At 42.1% G+C, this 20,708-nt stretch overlaps 1 protein-coding gene across 5 annotated transcripts in view; it reads left to right on the forward strand.

Annotated features, from left to right (window-relative positions):
• Nucleotides 1-20,708, forward strand: part of FRMPD4 (FERM and PDZ domain containing 4) — an 836,952-nt gene that overhangs the window by 429,154 nt on the left and 387,090 nt on the right. Inside the window, exon 1 of one of the 5 annotated variants that reach the window (XM_032391206.1) lies at nt 3,852-4,801. The exons of the other annotated variants lie outside the window; for them this stretch is intronic. Within the exon in view, the coding sequence (XP_032247097.1) occupies nt 4,743-4,801 (59 nt within the window). The 5' untranslated portion in view covers nt 3,852-4,742. Of the gene's footprint in view, nt 1-3,851; nt 4,802-20,708 lie in introns of those variants that run through there. 5 annotated transcript variants of the gene reach the window in all.

The raw sequence follows: 20,708 nt of genomic DNA on the forward strand, positions 1-20,708 counted from the left end.
GGCTGGGTGATAGACATTGGGGAGGGTATGTGCTATGGTGAGCGCTGTGAATTGTGTAAGACTGTTGAATCGCAGACCTGTACCTCTGAAACAAATAATATATTATATGTTAAAAAAAAAAAAGAAGAAGATAGCAGGAGGGCAAAAATGAAGGGGGGTTATATCGGAGGGGGAGACGAAACATGAGAGACTATGGACTCTGAAAAACAAACTGAGGGTTCTAGAGGGGAGGGGGGTGGGGGGATGTGTTAGCCTGGTGATGGGTATTAAAGAGGGCACGTTCTGCATGGAGCACTGGGTGTTATGCGCAAACAATGAATCATGGAACACTGCATCAAAAACTAATGATGTAATGTATGGTGATTAACATAACATAATAAAATAAATAAATAAATAGGTGGGAAAAAAAAAGCGCGGGGAACAGAGAGCAGAAGCAGGAAAGGAGTCCCCTCCCTAGACAGCCAGCAGGGCTGGATGGAATTGTCCTTTGGTTGAATGGGTAATGGGAAGCTCATGAAGAAGATGGAATTGGAAGTGACTAGGACCTTTGAGGAAGATTAATTGATGGTTTTCAGATGATTTGGAGGTCAGTTTAGTTCAACCTCTTGACTTAACTGATGAATAAACTTGGGCCCAGGAGGGGCAGTGACTTGTCAAGACCACAGAGTAAACTGGGGAGTCAACCTTGGTCTCTAGATGGACAATTTTTCCTTCTTGCCACCAAGACGTTATGGGTCAAGATCTCTAGCTGTATAACTTTTTTTCTTTTTAAAAGTTAGTTCTATGCCGTATGTGGGGCTTGAGCTCAGGACCCTGAGATCAAGAGTCACATACTCTACTGACTGAGCCAGCCAGGTGCCCCTCCAGCCCTATAACTTGATTCACAAAAACTTTTCCTCTCCCTATACCATGGTAGAGGTAGAAAGGAATAAGATCAAACTGATGGTTAGCTAAAATATCAGTTATTTGTTTGATCATTTTTTGGTTTTTTTTGACACAAAGTAACACTATCCGATAGAAATGAGACACATAAGAAATTAAAAATTTCCCAGTAGTCATATTAAAAAAAGTTAAAAATGGCGAAATTAATTTTAATAACATATTTGACTTAACCCACTAGATCTAGAGCATGATCATTTCAATGTGTAATCAATATAAAAAGTATCATTAAGACATTTTACTGTTTTTTAAAATTTTTTTATTTATTATTTTTTAAAGTATACTTTTTTATTTTTTTATTTTTTAATCAGAGAGACAGACAGATTGAGCACAAGCAGGGGAAGTGGCAGAGGGAGAAGCAGGCTCCTCGCTGAGCAGGGAGCCCGATGCGGGACTTGATCCCAGGACCTTAGGAACATGACCTGAGCCGAAGGCAGTCGCTTAACCAGCTAAGCCACCCAGGCATCCCTGTTTTGTTTGTTTGTTTGTTTTTAATTAAGTTTTTGTAATTGTACACTTAGGGCACATCTCTGATCAGACTCTCCACCTTATAAGAGCTCAATAGCCATCTGGGGCTGTTGCTACCATACTGAACAACACAGAAAGCTTTAGACTAAGGTTTCAAAGAAGGTGATTTCTGAGTTTTTAGTATGGCATTTCACATTCTGATTGGTCTTACTTTTGGCTGATATAGCTAGTATTAGGAATTGCAAGAAATAACTGAATAAATGTCCCCAAAGTTAGCCCTCTGTGTGAAACATAGAATCTCACTGTTTATTCTCCAGTTATAAATCTCAATGGGGGCTCTGCTTAGGTCTCAAGTCTCAAGTCTCAGAAGGGTCCTTTTTTTTCCAGGAAGGTAGTGCCTTTCCTTAATAAAAATGACCCCACCTAAAATTTAGCGGTTAATACTAACAGAAAACAGCCCTCCCCCACCTCCCAAGTCCAAAGAAGTACCAAGTTTATTTTCTGACAGGAAACACCCGGGAATGATTGTATGATTGTTTTTTTCCAGCTCTTGCTGGATTTTCACCCATTTCAGCTGCTACTTCTGGTCACAAATGCTTCTAGCCACCTGTTCTCTGAATATATTCTTTTCCCAACTGGCTTCCCATTTGTTTTGATCCTGGCAAAGCAGATTCCAGCCATCACTCATTTATTAAGCCCGTTCAATCTGAAAAGCTTTGTCCACATGCAGCCAGGGAGAAAAAGTCACAGGCATCATTTCCAAATCTAATTCTAAAAGCGAAAAAACAGCCCATCAATTCATCTAGCCTGCAGCTTAACTCCTAAGGGGAAAATAAGGAGATAGGGAAGATACCTCTGATTGGAGCACAGGTGGGAAGGCAAAGCTACAAGGTGGCTTTACGCTGCCCTGATTTTTCATATTACTTCTATAACGTGGTATAGCAAATGCTTTCAGGGCCCTGCAAGAAAACCCTGCATATTCCCTGTCCCTGCACGTGCTGAGAGCTCCCTGTTGGCAGCACCTGGGATTCACTGCGTGAAAACTCTGTTTTGCTCTTCCTTGGGGCAAGTCAAAAGTGCTATAGGGGGTTGACATTTCTGGGAGCAGCCCTCAGCCAATGACCTTTGGGACTTGGAGGGTGAATACCCCAGCTCCTCCCTCCTCAGGTGGAACCACTCTGAAGCATGTTCTAAAGTGTCTCCCAGGGGTGCCCATCAGGACTGAGCTCCAGTCACCCACAGCACTCACTTGTGATCAACACTCCTCTCCTTGACTTCCCTTTCACGTCCCTGCTCTTTATATCAGAGCTTCCTGGAACCATCTCACAGATCAAGTGTTTTTTCACCAAATCTTTGCCATCGCATACACATTGGTCTTGGGTTCTGAGTGCCTCCAGTATACTACTGAGAGTTCCAAGACCTGTCTATCCCATCCCTTGTCTTCCCAGCAGTACCCAGGGATGGATCCAGTATTCTTGGTGGACCTAACCTTCCCCTCGCCATCACTTGTGCGGCCCCCGCCCTGCCGCCATCTTGGCCTCCTCTGGTTCATGGCAGCGCAGCATCTGCCACCTCCCTGCTGGCCTGGGTGCTCGTGGGCTGCTTGAGCTGTCCTTTTCCAAGCATAGAAGGCTATTTGTTTTCAGGTAGTACAGTGGTTTTTCTAGTCTTTCAAAGAGCGTGGTCTGGGTCTCTGTTTCTTTAAGAGCATCTTGTGTGGGCTCATGCATGTTAGCCATTCCTCATAGGTTCCTCTCAAGCCACTGCTGGCAAGGTCCTTTGGACCTTGCCTTTGCATCTCCTCTGAAAAAAAGGGTTCCATTTCTCAATCCTTTTCGCTTCCATGTGAGGTCCTGGCTCTCCCCAGGCCTGGTTCAACATACCGGGGGATTTCATCACTCCACACCTTGACATCCTGGGGAATGCACCATCCTCATTCCCCTTTGCTCCAAGAGGTTCCCGGGTGCAGAGATGGCATGCTTCTCTGTGCAGGCTGGCGGGTCCAGCTGAAGAGCACAATGACCGAGACACAGACTCTGAATGGAACCAGACTGCCTGGGCTCAAATCCCTACTCGATCTCTTGCTGGCAGGGGACCCAGGTCCCCTCTGTGCCTCGGTTCCCTTCTTATGAAATGAGGATAATCACATGACTCACCTTGTAGGGTTGTAAGGAAGATTAACAGAGGTTACAAATGTAAAATATCCTGTGCACGGGGCACACCGTTGGCTTGTTATTTAGTACACACATTCATACACACCCACCCTTGAATCTCAGGCACACTAGCACACAACCTTGGGGCAAAAATTGCTTTAAATGGGGTGCCTGGGTGACTCAGTCGGTGAAGCATCAGACTTTGGCTCAGGTCCTGATCTCAGGGTCCTGGGATCCAGCTCTGTGCTCAGCGGGGAGTCTGCTTCTCCCTCTCCCTCTGCCCCTCCCCAGCTGGTGCTCACTTGCTATCTCTCTCAAGGAAATAAAATCTTTTTAAAAAAATAGACTTAATTGGTTCAGGTTTCTAGTCTAAGCTTTTGCTGCCAGTGCTTCATATTTAGTAAAGCTGCTATAAAAAAAAAAGATAATAAAACCAAGCGTATGAGAGAAAAAGAGCTGTCCAAAGGAACACCTCTCTAGTATAAATGTTGAATCAGAGGTGGCTGTGTTGTGAAGACCCAGGTTATTTGCTGGCAACACTGGTCAGGGAAGGTGGGGGGGATGGATTTCAGGTTCAGTTCCTTGGACTTGAGCCGCCATCTGGAACCTGAAAGAACACCTATGCCATCCCTGGGAGCCAGACCTCCCCCTCCTGGTAAACATTTGTGGCCTACTATTTAACAAAGAGTGTTAATCCACAGAAAAAGTCAGTTTACTTCATCTGAGCCATAATAAGCGTAAAGATGTTAACTGTTCACATACCTTGAAGCCCCAGTACCCTCGGGGGAGCAGCACCGCCAGGCTACTGAGAGGGCCTCCATGCTGGCCACCTCCGGAGTTTGGTGTCCTCGGACAGTCTTCCCTTCCCAGGTGCTAGCCTTCCCACTCACTACCCATGACTTAAGACCAGCTAACCTTTCTCTACCATTCAGTCTGGTCACCTGCAAATTGGAGACCCAGATAGCCGACCTGCGGGGCTGCCGACCCCACCCTCACCAGAGTCCCGCTGTGTGGCAGTGCTGCCTGTCCCCCTGATTCTGGCGGGCCTGACTAGTTCCTTTCCGGAGGCACCCGAGGCCTGCCCTCATACTGCTTCCTGAGGATCCTGTCTGAGCTTATACCAATGTTTTTCCTTTGCTTCTGTCTTCCATTTCCTGGAGGAGAGTAAAAGAAGCCCCAAGGATGATAAAGGAAGAAGAACCAAGGAAAACAAAACGCAAGCCTCTGCTTTGTTTCCAGTGGTGAGTGCTGACCACCCACCCCAGGTGGCAGGGAAGTTCCAGAGACAGGAGAATAACTTTCCCTTTTCCCATTCTCTGTAGCAAGTTCCACAGTGGGTGGGTGGGTGGGTGAGGTAGGTGATGGCTATGAAGGACTGCATCTATCATGATGAGCACAGGGGATGAATGGATGTGTTGAATCACTATATTGTACACCTGAAGCTGGTATTTCACTTCATGTTAATCATACTGGAATTAAAGTAGGACAAAATAAAATAAGAAAGTTCCACAGAATGTTAGGCTGAAGTACAATTTCTTTTCTTATGGAATTTCATCTCCCAAAGAACTAGATTAAAAAAAGAAATAGGGATCTGCCATGATCAACACGAATTAAGTTTTCAAAGCTACGAATTCCAAACCCTTTGAATCTTTATTTAAAAAAAAAAAAATCCCTCCAGTCCAGCAAACTTTTTGTCATTTTTGTTAATTTTAATATTAGTAGTGGGATTTATTTCATGAAAGAAATTGTGCTTTGCAGATGATTATCTTATTTAATTGTCATCACAATCTGGTCCGGTAGATATTACTTTATTTCAGTGAGTCATTTGAAAATTGGGATTCAAAGATATTAATTAACATTCCCAAGGTCAGTGTTAGCAGTAGACCCAGGATTTAAATCTAAGTTAATGAGATTCCAAAGCCTATATGATGTTGATCTGAGATTCTCTCCCTACTCACCCTGTATATACCAGCCAGTTCTGTAGTTTGATTAGTAGACATCCTGTTACCTAGGAAGCAGTTGTTAATGGACTGTTGATATAGATGCCATCACAAATGAAGAAGCCTGAGGGATCTCTCTAGGCTGTCCTTTCATTGTTCGTACAAGAATTTTGAAAGCAAATGAACTCAGATGTCACCAATATGGAATTTATGCCCAGGCTAACTGTGTGTGATGGTTCCTGCATTGCGAGGCCCTCACCCTTTCCCTGACCCACAGACTTTTCACCTGCCAAAGGCCCTCAGGAAGTCACAGATCTTTGAAAACTGGAGGCCCAGGCCCTGGCAAGGGATCACGACAGGAAGGCAGGGCCAGCTTCCCCATCAGGCACAGGGCTAAAGGACCATTGTATTTTGAATTCTTTTAGACAGTAAAGAAAAAATTGAACTTTTAGGTCAAAGAAAATATTTGAGTATATGATATTAATATATTTGAAATCTTTCTACCAATACAGTTGTACAATGTAGTTTTTAATATTTTTTTATGGATTAAGGGGTGCACAAAGGCAAAAGGAAAATGGCCTTGGGTCCCTGGAAAGTATCATGTGGCACATGGCAACTGAAACCAAAGCCTGGAGCAAAAACTAGCTTCATGCAAATCCAGCTGTACTATTTTGAAGGCTTTATGGGCATTTGAACTATCCTGAGTCTGGCCTTGGAGAAGCTCAGAAGAACTCTCATAAAGTGATAGGATAACAGCAGCAATTTGTCATCTGCAAAACTAAAGTAAGTTAGAACCATCTATGAGGGGAGGGGCTTAATCATGCTGGAGCTACCTCTAGGGCTTCCATCAGCTTATTCTTGGCTTGACCAGTTAGCCAGACAAACTGTGCTGAAGTACCACAGGGCAAATGGGTGCCCATTGTCAGGACAAGTGTCCAGTGAGGAAGCCCAGAAATCTTCAAATTGTTCAGTGTCTATACCTGCACTGTCCAATACGGAGCCAATAGCCACATGTGGCTATTGAACTTTTAAATTTAATTAAAATTGAATATAATTAAAGACTCGGATCCTCAGCTACACTGTCACTTTATTTATTTATTTGTTTGTTTATTTAAGAGAGAGGGAGAGAGAAACCCAAGCAGACTCAGTACTGAGCTTGGAGCCTGACATGGGGCTCGATCTCATGACCCTGAGATCACGACCTGAGCAGAAACCAAGAGTTGGAGGATTAATCAACTGACACCCAGCCGCCGCCCTACACTGGCACATTTTAACTGTGGCTGGGGGCTACCTATTGGACAGTGCAGATATAGAGCATTCCCATCAGAGTAGAAAGTTGTATTGGACCGTACTGATCTACGAATTGTATTAAAAACTTGTTTAAGATGATTGGCGTTGTGGTTTTCTAGGAGCAAACTCTTAAGTCCCAGACCCTGCAGAGAAGAAACCTCAGGCTACCCAGTCTTGTTTCTGCTAGTGTCTACACTGTTCTTGCAAAGTTCCATCTGTTGCTGTGAGGATCCAGCGTTTCAGGGAGGAGGCCAAGTAGAAAACCAAGTAGGCATGCCTGTTTAATGAAAAGATAGGAATGATTTGCAGTCAATTCTGTCGTTATTTCTAAGTGAGTGCTTTTCAAGTCCTTGAGATCATTTTGTTCTCATGGCCAAATTAAGCTCGTCTTTGGAAATCTCATTTGTGCCCTCGAACTGATGAACACAAGCTTCATAGTGCAGAGATACATTTCAGCTGAGGCAGGGTCAAACGGTGATACATGCTAAATGGATGGGCTCTTAATTAATGAGATTTTAGTGGGACTGTCATTTTCTCTAGTAAACATTTTATTTCAATTGAGTTTTCAGAGTTTCAGTTGCCTAAGTAACTAATTAACATATAAGATACACTGGATTCCTCTGTAAGTATGTGAACGATTTCTTTTTTCATTGCTAGTATTTGTTCTCACATCCGTTTACCAGCCTGACACAAAGAAACAATGAATAACACCCCAGGCAGGCCCATAAGCTCACATAGAATATTTGTGTGTTTTTAGGACTCTTGTTCCTGATATAAGGAAAATGGCCTTGGGTCCCTAGAACATAAATTTAAGAAATTCTGAAAAATCTGTTTGAATGGAAATAATTTTTTTAGAAGATTTTATTTATTTATTGGAGAGAGAGAGAGCATGAGCAGAGGGGAGAGAGAGAAGCAGGCTTCCCAATGAGCAGGGAGCCCGACATGGGGCTCGATTCCACGACCCCGAGATCATGACCTGAGCCGAAATCAGGAGTTGGAGGCTTAACCGACTTAGCCACCCAGGTGTCCTTAGAAACAAATTATTACTGGCCTTTGATGTATACATAGCTCAGGAAATAGAATATGGGCCTTCAGACAAACTAATGAACTGCTACTTGTGTTCACTAACTCCCTCTGCAGTAGGCACCCCCAGTTTGGAATCTTCGTTTATATAAAACATTCCTTCTGTAAGGTACCCCGGAGGCTAGACAGATTACCTTACTGTGCCCCCGCTCCCCTTCTTGTCCCCTCAGACTCTCTATGTTCCCTGGATAGTGACTGGTTCGGTTGCCCCTTGTGACAAGAAGCATTCCTTTTGTAACTTAAACCAGGGCAGGGGAGAGGTGTTTGCAGCAGGTAAGACCTGGATTGCAGACAAAAATATCCTTTCCCAAAGATTTGGAGGCGGGGCTTAGGAAAGCGGAAGTAGCTGCATACTCTGCCAGGGTGGAGCCTGGATTTACAGCACTCTTAGCCCATGAGGATTCATGTTCCCCTTAGGGTCCCTGTCCCGCGCCTGCCTGTGAAGATGTATCCCACGCACGTGTGCAGGACCTTGCATCTCTCTGTGTAGCATTTTCTCCTGTCCTTTCCAGCTGTCAAAATCCTTAAAGGTAGCTTAGTGAAGAGGTTAAGAACATGGACCTCTCTAGACAGCCTGTTTTCTCATTTTGTCTCTGCTTCCTCCCGAGCTTTGTGAACTCGGTAATCTTTAAAATTTCTCTTGGCCTCAGTGTTCTTATCTGTAAGATGGCGAAAATCAGATGACTTATATCCTAGGGTTGTTGGGAGGACTGTAGAAGTGAATTTATGTAAAGTATTTAAAAGTCTTCCCGGCATACAGTAGGTGGTAAATAAGGTGCTTACTATTATTATTTCAAGCTTGACCTTTGACAAATGTATTATTCAGCTCTCCTACCTTTTCACCCACTCTCTAAGTTTGATCAGGTTTCTATTTACATCCACATTCAAGTTGGTAGTAGAAGTCCTGAATGGGGGTGGGGGTAGTATTTGACTTTCCATTCCAGGGTTCTGCCTAGGTAGGTGAAGGAAGGCCTAATCATTGTTCAGTGCCCTTTGAGCTTGGCCACTCATTCAGATAGAAATCTTTAGTACTTCTTCTAACACACATGGCTCCATCTTGTTCCCAAGGAACAGGGAGGATTTCATCAAATGTAACGATGGGTAACAATGGATTATTTTAGATCAGTGCTTCTTATGGTGAGGTAGGAATGAGTATCAGAATCATCTGGGAAAATCTGGGCCTGGTATTTGCCATTTTATGTTCTGAGATGTAGTGGACGAGCTTAAGAGCAAAAAGAATGAGATGAGCAAACATGTAGTGGTGTGTAGGATATGTTTGAGGAAACCGAGGCAAGGAATTTGATGTGTGTTTGTGTGTGCAGCTGAGGTGGCTCATACAGGTGAGGACAGGAGAGAAGGGGTGGGCAAGTTGGAGATTATAGAGTGAAGTAAGCCGGGACAGAAAGGGCCAGTCTGGAGTTCTAAATGTTAAGTGCGTTCTTCAGGCTGTTGTTGACCCAAATATTTTAAGCAAGGAATCCTCTAATCAAACTCTGGAGAAAGATTATGGAGGAACATTTAATACTCTCTTGCTTTTTATTTCTCTTCTCAGAAGAATTTTCTTCTGATACATTTCTTCTAGAAGTCCAGCACTCAGCGGCAGACATGCCAGGCATGTCTCAGGACTAAATGCACATGGGTTGCACTTACCAAATGATAAATCTCCTGTAACCCACTACATATACTCAAATTTAGGGAAATTCTGTGGACAGATGGGTCTGACAGAGGAAATTTCCTGGTTTGGGTGTTACACCCCATAGTGGAGTAAATAGATCAGCATGCATGAAATTTCCCTGTTACTCGAGTATGTCGTGACACATCCCATTTTCACTACATCCAGTGTCAGCAGGGAGTAATAGCCCACTTCTTCATTGATGGATCTTTCCATTTAAATGAGCAAAATACCTTTTTTATACACGCCAGTGCCTCCTAAAGAAGACAAAGTAGGTGAAGGTAACAGGCACAGATATGCAGACACTTAACTATACTTGACAGATGAATTTTGGGGTGATTATTTGCATTCTGGAAGGATTTTGGTTTCGGTGAAAAGATCTTGCTATCCTTTTCCTCTAATCCTGAACCCTCCCAGTATATATAAAATTATGCACTCTAAGTGCAGCCCAATTTTGTCATATATAATGGGAGCACGACCCCTGCAATGATGTGAATGGTATTGGCAGTGCAATATGCCCTGAATTTGTGGCACTGAATTAGGCAATCTGGAAGATCACTTTGAACTCTATGATTTCTATGGCTCGTTAATGAAATTTATGAAACATGCACTTAAGCTTTGAGAAAGTTTCACATATTATGTTGCAATTTTGGGATTGCCAGAATGTGGGAATGTGCACACGGAACCCTCTGCTTTTTGTGCCTTATGGGGATGTCAATATTGTTATAGCCTTGAAAAATTGGTCATAGACTGAGTGGAGAATTAGATCTTGTGATAGACTTTAGGGGCCTCATTTGTCATTGTGTAGACAATAGTGAGCTGTTCAGAAAGCTAAAGAATGTGGAAATTTAAGAGAGTCAAGTGCATGACATTTTGATGCCCTCTAAAGAATGAAAAAAAAATGGTCCATTGTTTTTTTTTTTTTTTTCTTCATTATAGCAAATGCAGAAATGAAAGTAATAGGGCCATTTGCCACATTTCACAGCTGGAGTATACTTGGTCTTCAGGAACTTTGAGTCTGCATAAGTCATGAACGCTTGGGAGGCTGGGTCAGTCCCATATGGTATCTTTATTGATTCACAGTTGAGGCAGGATGTGAAAGAGCATCCATCCATTCATACACTCATTCAATATTGTTCATGTAAAGAATTTCAGTTATGTTCTTGGCTTGTGTACGTGCTGGAGCTACAGTGATGAACAAAGCAAGGCTAAATGTTTGCCCTTCGGGAAATAATTGTGTGGTGGGTGGAGGGGTTGGGAAAAGAAAAGTAAATACACAATTGTAAAGTTAAAGGAAGAATAAATAGTATGAAGTAGGAGCCCTTAGGAGGGACAGCTAAACCAGGTCCCAGTTAGTCTAGAAGACTTCCTTTCTAGTGGGACTAGTCACAAAGGTGAGTCCCAAGGCCCAGGAAGGGGTTATGCTCAGTGGGGGTTGGAGGTAGGGTCAGACTGCCAGGTGAAGATTTCATGCCAAGAATTGGAAACAAAAGTGACCATGGCACAATTAGGAGCCTTGTCAGAATGACTGCAGCAAGAGGCTTGGCTGGAGGCCATCAATGGCCTGATCATGGAGGACTTTCAGTGCCTGACAAGGAGTTTGGATTTTACCTGGATGGCAGTTGGGAGACACTGGAAGATTTTAAGACAGAAAAATGCCATTTTTCAATTTGGATCAAGGTTTAGAAGCACTGAACCAAGTGCTAAGTTTGTTGGATTGATACAAGTCTTCTAGGACAGATGTGGGGATGACTTAAGTTTTGTTAGAGATTATATAGAAGGATCGATTCAAGAGCCACTAAAGGCTTAGATCAGGGTATAGACTGAAAGATAATATTTTACTGCTAAGTAATAAGTATTGCATTGTTGGGGATAGTTTGACTGCTAGTGAAGAGTGCCCGATTAACAGTGACCTGGCTATGGTTAGGCAATCCAACATAGTATTCCAAAACTATTAATGATCATCAACCAGAGAAGTAGAGTGGCTTAAAGTAGTTTGCACTAAAAACCAAGAAAGAAAATCTTACCTATTTCTCACTAAAGTAACAAATATCTCCACCCAGACTGTTTTTTAATAAATGCTAGTTTTCAGGCATAATGATTGGGGTTTTGTTGTGCCGATCTTAGCTGAGCGATATTATAGAGATAGATAATTTGAGTTTTCAGTGGTTCCCAGTGGAAGAAAGGTGAAAGCTTCATTGCACTGGAGAAATTACACTTCCTACTCTCTAAATTTATTGTACCATTTTAATTTTGTACCGAATCTTATGGCCCAATTCTTTTAGAATTTATCTCTGCCGAGACATTGCATCTCCAGTTCATTCCAGACCAGCCTTCTCTTGGTGATCAATGAGCTGTGATCTTAGGGTGAATATGTTATACTTTATCATTTGGCTTGGAAAAGTGCTATTCTCTAACTGAATTGAGTAGTAAACAGTATTTATTTCTCCTTTTGCAAAACGTGCTTTGATAATTTGTTTTGTTATTTATTACAAATTTTTATTCACACATACTCAGATTTGGCTGTGAATCTTGAGGAAGGCATGGGTGCATGGATGTTAACCAATATGATGCATAATTTCCTACTCGGATGGCAAGAGAACAGTGTCTCGCTGGCTGTGTATGAAATCGGGCTAATAATAGGTCCTGCCCCGCAGGTGTGTTGGGAGAGGAGTTGACAGAGCACAGTGCTAGGATGAGCTCAAAAGATGATGATTTCCATATTGTATTCATTTATTTACCTAGTTTTCTGAGTAAAGGAGTTGTGTGGGAGAGAGGCAGTGGTTTATACCTTACTATCTTTCTTCTTCCTTTTTTTCTCCGTCTTTATTCCCCTCCATGTCTCACACCCATGAAGTTTCTGTTCCTTGGATTTGTCTTCACTTCACCTCACTTCCTATTTCTTCTTCAGTTTTGTTTTAGTTTATTTTTTTACTTTTTTTTTTAAGATTTTATTCATTTATTTGACAGAGAAAGACACAGCAGGCTAGGGAACACAAGCAGGGGGAGCGGGAGAGGGAGAAACAGGCTCCCCATTGAGCAAGGAGCCCAATGTGGGGCTTGATCCCAGGACCCCGGGATCGCAACCTGAGTCAAAGGCAGCCGCTTAACCGACTGAGCCACCCAGGCGCCCCAAGATCTTTTTATTTTTAAGTAATCTCTGTATACAATATGGGCCTCGAACCCACAACCCCAAGCATGTTCCGAGTGAGCCAGCCAGGCGCCCTCAGTCTGGGTTTTATTTTATTTATTTATTTATTTATTTTTAAAGATTTTATTTATTTATTTGACAGAGAGGGACACAGTGAGAGAGGGAACACAAGCAGGGGGAGTGGGAGAGGGAGAAGCAGGCTTCCCGCCAAACAGGGAGCCCGATGCGGGGCTCGATCCCAGGACCCTGGGATCATGACCTGAGCCGAAGGTAAACACTTAACGACTGAGCTACCCAGGCGCCCCAAGATTTTTTTATTTTTAAGTAACCTCTGTATACAATATGGGCCTCAAACCCACAACCCCAAGCATGTCCCAAGTGAGCCAGCCAGGTGCCCTCAGTCCAGTTTTTAAATGCCAGCCTCGGAGCGCCTGGCTGGCCCAGTCGGTAGAGCGTGCGACTCTTGATCCTCAGGGTTGTAAGTTTGAGCCCCATGTTGGGTATAGAGATTAGTTAGAAAATAAAATCTTTAAAAAATAAATAAATAAACGCCAGCCTCACCAGAAAGGGTTTAAAATATGTTAGTGTTGTTATTTACTCTAATTTTTTTCAGAGTATCTGAAACAAGCTTTTTTATTTTTTCCCCCATTTGCCTTGCATTTTTTCTATTTATTATTGGAATTGAGTCATTTTGTGTTTACATTATATTCTGATCTCAAATATAAAAGTTACTAGCCCACGTGCAGCTACTGAAATGATATAACACTAAATAAAATTTGAAAATTATGTTCCTAGGGTACCTGGCTGGCTCGGTCAGGAGACCATGCAACTCTTGGTCTCATGGTCTTTTTTTAATTTTTTTTTATTTATTTGTTAGAGAGAGGCAGGCAGAGGGAGAAGCAGGCTCCCCGCTGAGCAGGGAGCCCAATGCAGGACTCAGTCCCAGGACCCTGGGATCATGACCTGAGCCGAAGGCAGGCGCTTAACTGACTGAGCCACCCAGGCGTCCTGGTCTCATGGTCTTGAGATCAAGCCCCACGCTGGGTGCAGAGATTACTAAAAAATTAAAATAAACAAACTTAAAAAAATAAAATAAAAATTGTGTTCCTCTGTTGCACTAGCTACAACTCCATACTTAAGGTGAACATTTAGCTAGTGGCCATCTTGCTGAACAATTTGGTGAGAATGTCTTCATCGTTGCTGAAAATTCTGTTGGAATGTGCCACTCTAGATGCTTTTTCGTCTTGCCTTTTTTATTTTTTTTTTTTTAAAGATTTTATTTATTTGACAGAGAGAGACAGTGAGAGCAGGAACACAAGCAGGGGGAGTGGGAGAGGGAGAAGCAGGCTTCCTGCTGAGCAGGGAGCCTGATTTGGGACTCGATCCCAGGACCCCGGGATCATGACCTGAGCCGAAGGCAGACGCTTAACGACTGAGCCACCCAGGCGCCCCTCTTTTTTTTTTAAGATTTTATTTATTTATTTGACAGAGAGAGAGAGACCAAGAACAGGGGGAGGAGCAAGGGGAGAGGGACAAACTGGCTCCCCAATGAGCAGGGAGCCCAACGAGGGACTCGATCCCAAGACCCTGGGATCATGACCTGAGCTGAAGGCAGATGCTTAACTGACTGAGCCACCCAGGTGCCCTTGCCTTTTTTAGTCTTTTGGCGTATTTGGAGCATACAGGGTGCAAGACAGTGAGATGAGTGGCTTTACATGAGGACTTAGGGACATGAGGCGCTGTTTCTGACATGACTCACAATAGCTTCTAAGCCTACCATTCATGGGACTGAATGTTGGTGTAAGTGCAAAACAGAAGAAAATCCTCAGCACATGAGAGGGCTCAAATCAATACTTTGCAAGCCCAATGACTTCTTGCCGGTGTAGGAGCACCAGAGCCTTTGGCCAAGACTACTCATGACATCCTGGTCAATACAGTGTTTCCAGAGAGGGCTCTAAAAGCCATCTGCATGCTGGGTTCTTTGTCCCGGGTCCCTTCTTAGTTCTACCTTGGACATGTGTCGTGAGTTTAGTCTCCTTTCCTCCTAATGGCACTCATTGACTTTTCCTTGTCCTCATCATCTCTACTAGGGATCATTGTTTCCTACTCAGTCTTAATTCCACCAGCTTCTTCCCAGTTCAGTTCATGGCCACATTACTGTAAGAGTGACTTTCCTAAACAACACATTTTATTTCACTTCTCTGCCTGGAAACCTCTTCTTTGCTCTCTGTTGCCTAGGGATAAAAAACACAGAGGTCTGTGCATAGCAAAAAGATGCTTTCCAGATGTTGACCACCACGAATACACCTGCAGTTGAACAAGTTGGATTTATTGCCCACTGCATCGAGGGATAATGCACACTGTGGGGAACTGTGTGGCATCTGAGTAAGAGTATGAGGAAGGATGCACTGTAGGATTGCAGCTAGTGTTAGGGGATTTGGGGGAGTGTTCAAAGAAATAGGACTTTGCTCTGGATTGGATGCTTCAGAAGTAGGGGCAATTCTAAAAGTCTAGGTAGGAGTAACAAACTGGATCTAGAAATCAGAGGTCTGAGGAGAAAGAATAGTGGAGGCTTACATTAATTAGTGAAGAAGCAGCAGTCACTCTTACTAGACAAACTAGTGATGTTTGGCCATCTTTATGGTTTGGACAATGTTCTTGTTTTGTCTGCTTACAGACATAATTCCAGAGAGCCCTTGTTTCTGTCTTGATTCACTGTGGTCACAGAGCGCCTTTGTGTAATGTCAATGGTCTGAAAGTGCTCATGTGAAATTCTCCCAGTGCCCAGATGTCTCTTCTTGCGCTTAGCTCACTGGTTCCGGTGGGGCTCTCTAGACTCCGTCCTTGACACACACTCTCCCACTCGCTCCTACTGTTCTCAGTGCTTTGTCTCCTGTATTTTTGCCACACTGAATGTCTCATAGTTTTCTTAGCCATGCCAAGAGGCTTCTTGCCATTTAGCCGTTGGCCTTTTCTGGACACGGACCTCATTACACTCCTATATTTCTGGCTGGAAAATGGAAAATCATCAAGCGTCTCCTCCTCCGCAGAGCTCCATTATGGCCCTCCCTGACTTGCAGTGTGGTATGTTGGAGTCTCTTGCTGTGTTATGACCTTCCCCAGTGAATAATCTGCCAGCTGTACACCTTTGAGCCAGTTACTTAACCTTTAACGTTGTCAGTTTGCTTCTTTGTTAAATAAAAATAGTGGTAGTTGCCACCTGGAAGTGTTGTGGGGGCATATGTACTAAGCGCTTAGAGCATTGCTTGGGCCATAGTAAATGACAAGTGTTATCAGTTACTATTTTTGGGTGGTGGTGGTGGTGGCTTAGGGCAGTGTCACTGTATAGGGATCTGTATTTCCGGGGTCTTTCAGCTGATCTCAACATTAAATTTACATGAGACAGGAGGAAAAAAAAAATACATTTATTACACATGTATCGAGGCCCAATATTGAAATTAAGACCTAAAGAAATGACCAAGGCAGGCAGTTTTTATACTTTATCAGACAAAGAGACAAGTTATTTGTGAGGAATTGACAGGATAAAGGCAACAGATATTTGGGAGTTTTAATTAGTGAGGGATTTTAAGCAGAATTTGTTTTGTGGTAGTAGATCAGTCATAAAGGTACAAGGATCCTTTCTCCAGATTTCTTGGCTATTTCTGGTGATGAGGATTATTTTTTTCCTTGTTGGTATAGGGTGGGTACCTTTCATATGGGAAGGTTTCTTTCCTGATTTCAGGGGGGTGGAAGAGGGTCTGAGTGTCCTTGCACCTGGTTGTTTTCTTCTGTAACTTTTATTTGAAAGAATCAACATCCCACCTTGGCACATTTTGGGGGTGGCCTGCCCTTAGCCCCTACATTTCCTATTTTGATTATTGGTTTAATGGTGTTTTAACAATGAATTCAGTGCTTGGCCCACAAAATGGTAGACTAAATGTTCTGTGTTTATATATTTCTTTTCAGTGTGAAGCACTTGTGGGTTCATTATGTGACTTAGATTTAGGACAACAGAAGCTAATTCTTTTCAATCCCCGTTTGTAGTTGAGGATAAAAGTGTGAGGTCATTAGCTGGTCTGCTCATGATCACACTCAAAAAAATTGAGGTATGAGACTTGAACCAGGGTCTAATCATACATGATTCAGTGTTTTTCAAACTGAATATGTCAATTTAAATGACAACTTTTCCATCTGCATTATTCTATTCAAACCATGTTTCCCAGGTTGTGAAGTCTCCTGACCGACATTAGGGAAAATAGTGAATGATCTCAGTCATTTTAGTACATTGGAGCCTAACTGACAAAACTGAGCCAAATGTTGGATCTCTTCAATGAAACTAATCCAAGTATAAAGGCTTTTGATGTATGGGTACATTTACCCAGGCACATGTGCACATTTTAATATTCTTCTATGAATATAGAATATGGATTTTTAAAATAGACGTTTGATTGTAATTGTGGCTGCATTTTTGTTCTGTCCACCACCCCGCAGATTGTTAATGTTTAGTGACTGGTCTGTTGTTAGGATAATTTCAGCTATATTGGTGGCTGATTCATATATGTACTTCCAGAACTTTGCAGCTAGAAGGATAAGTTAGCAGCTAACAATAAGAGTATAGAGTTGTGGAAAGCAGGGCTTGGGAAAAGAATACTAAGAATTATGTTGCAGAAATAGATCCGATCTGGCAAATAGATTTATCTCAGGGGAGTCCATTTGCAGTGTTAAAATTGCTATGCAATGTCCATCATTGCCTGGAGAGAGGGAACAATTTGAAACCCAACAGCAGAGAATAAATATGCAAATTGTTCCGTTCTTTGAAATAGCCAGAAAGACTTATACTTTAATTCACTTGCGGTGTCACTGTCCATTTTAATTCTTACAGAAACACTGGATTCTTTCTACATTTAATTTGTTCATTGCCTTTCCTTAAATTATTCTTGTTGCAGTGGTTGCCCACTGTTGTACAACGAGAGAGACTAATAAATTAAGATTGACAGACTTGTACTGCATAAGACAACGCCACTGACTTTGGAATGAATATTAGGTAATTTTGCTTGAATTTAGTCCAAGTCAGCTGTTGTGATTTTTAAGTATTAATCAGCTGTAAAATTCAGGTGGCAATGTTTTTAAAATTTTACTTAGCATTTTAGTATCAACTGTGCTGTGAATTAAACATTTCTACTTTTGTCCTTCAGTTGAATACTATCATATATTACTCAACATAGGAATGATTTTACAAACTCCGCTCTTTTTCAACACATAAAGCTGATTAAATATTTTATTTATGTCAATAAATTTCATTTTCATTAATGGTATCTTTGACCAAGAATAATAGAAGAGCCCTTAGAGCAGTGTATTACACGTATAGAAAGAATAGATGCCTCAGTCAGGAAATATTTCCTGGGTACTCACTGGTCTAAGGTAGTGATTAGGTGCTGAAAACAGAGTTTGAGACGGAGGCCTTTGAACTCTAGTTTATAGTCTACATCAGGATTTGGTAAATCCCTTTCTTCTTTCTTCTCGTGTCAGAATCTGCTTTTGAAATAAGGTATAGTACCGATGTGCTTTTGCAAGGAAGGCTGTTAGTGGGGTTCAGGAAGGCCCCTGGCCTGCCCAGGTGGCTCTGATGGGTGTTCTTAGAACTCTGAAGGCACTTAGAATAAGGTGTCAAGACTATTGCTCCACATGATGAAGTAAGACGCCCGTTTGTAAAGCTAATGTTTGTTCCTGGCAGCAAGAGATGTACACCAACGAGGGACATATATACGAAGTCCAAAAGGAGTTAGAAAATGAACCATGAGATCGAAGTAATTAATTTTGCTCATCAAAGGAAGTATTTGAAACATTATATGAATATTAAACACTTTAGAAAACAGGACCATAAACCCATAGCTGTAAACACACACATACTTGTGTGCGCATGCACACCCTCCCCACCCCCCCCACCCCCCCCACATACCCCTTTGTAATGCGTTTTTCTTCTGTTTGGTATGTAGCAGTTAAAGTCTATTTAACGAAGGTGCTACCTCACATGTCATGTATATATATCACGGGGATTTCAATATGTGGTGTATGATCTTTTCAGAGACGTCTTTGGTCTAATTTCTAAAAGGTCACTGATAAGGTTGGAGCCTCTCCCACTAGAGGAGGGCTCTCCGCCTAGTTATCCCTATTAAATGAATAACTACATTCAGAAGGCCAGGTGATAGCCCTGATGGACGAACTGGTCTTCAGATGTATAGTTTGGGAATCAGAGTTTGTTCTCATACTGAGTATAAATTAGCCTCTGAAGGATAATCGGATGGAATCCTATTAGTCAATTTTATAGACTTAATGTATAAATTTACATATTTCATTTATTTATGTAAATATATACACACACACACACACATACATATATATCTATTTAAAATATATGTTTCTTCTGTTGAAATGTTAACATATGAATCAATCATGAGAAGGAAATACAGTTCTCAAACAGACTGGAATATTCATTTTTCTCATGTCAGTACTGTCCTTCCATAGGAGAGCTTGTGATAAATTAACTTATAGTCAGACTTCCAGATTTATCAAAGTGTAATGAGAACTTTTGAGTCAAATGGAGGTTCATGTCAGCTTGACCTGCTCACTGCTTCCTTACCGAGAATCTACAGGAGAAACCAAATTATCAAAAGGCCACTTTGGTGAGATTGGAATCCGAATAGGGGTTGTGAGTGACGTCAGTGGATTGTGTAATTGCATTAGGTTCTTCCAGTTCTAGACAAGCAATCAGGAAAGGGGTATTTGGTTTGTGTGGAGGGAGCCTGTCTCTTCTATTTTTTTTTTTTTTTTATGGGAGCCTTCTCTTCTAGCCACTGTGTGTACGGTCTGCCTTTGAGAAAGAGCTGTTTCTTACAACAGTAATAACCTCATAAAATTTTTGTGAGGATCACATGACACAACCTTTGTCAGGTACTTATTGGGCATTTAATAAATATTTATTGTTTAAATAGGTTGAATTAATTGTAGTCTTAAAAAAAAACTCCTTTCCTTTAGAGCCAGCCTTAATGATATTTGGGTTAAAATTTGGGGATGGATCATTCTTTGTTGTGGTGACTATCCTGTATATTGTTTGAGCAGCATCCCGGGCTTCTACCCACTTGATGCCAGTAATATGCACCTCTCCCAGTTATGACAGCTAAAGATATTTCTAGACATTGCCAAACGTCCCCTGGCAGTCATGATTATCCCTTGTTGAAAATCTCTATTTTAGAGGAAATATTGCCCGTTAAATGGTGTTCATGTCTTCATTATCCCTCTGTATTTCTCAAAATTTCCCAGGAAAAATACATGAGAGGGAAGGGCACTAGCATTAATATTAATATTAATAACTTTCCACTAACGTGACAGTAGCATTTAATGCTTCATTGCAGAGAAAATCAGAGCCACCAACAATATCTCTATTTTCGAGGTACGGTGTGAGGATGAGCTGGCCCAACAAAGGAAAACAACACATTCTTTTCCCAAGAAAGTTTTGCTACGGAAAAAAAGTCATCTGAATTAAACACCGTGTTTAGTGCTATACTAGTTTTGCATTCTAGTACAAGCTGCCTATCTCAGGTTGGACCAGTGGCACAATCTCTGTCACTTCATTCCTGGTGTACAAAAGGACAGTCACTGAGGCAGCCAATAAGCATGTATGGAAGGCATAAGGGAATCAGTGAATTGTCCAGGGATGAGCGATGAGGTTTGCACTTAGGGAAAAAGCTCAGGTAAGCGTGACCACCTGGTGGAGCATAGTGTGTGAAGGGAACACTGCTGGTGTTTAATATATATGCAGGATAAACACTCAAGAAATACTTAGACTTCAGAAACCTCATAGACAGGCAAGAAAAATATACACTGAAGGACATAATTGTAGGAGAAAATGGGGAGCTGAGGGAGAGAATAGAATTGTGGGAGAAACAAGGAATTGTGGGAAAGAATGGAGACTTGTGGGAGAGGGAGTAGCGAGAGAGAACAAAGGATTGTGG

The sequence above is a fragment of the Phoca vitulina genome, unplaced genomic scaffold, assembly GCF_004348235.1.
Source record: "Phoca vitulina isolate PV1807 unplaced genomic scaffold, GSC_HSeal_1.0 scaffold60, whole genome shotgun sequence".
NCBI lineage: Eukaryota > Metazoa > Chordata > Mammalia > Carnivora > Phocidae > Phoca > Phoca vitulina.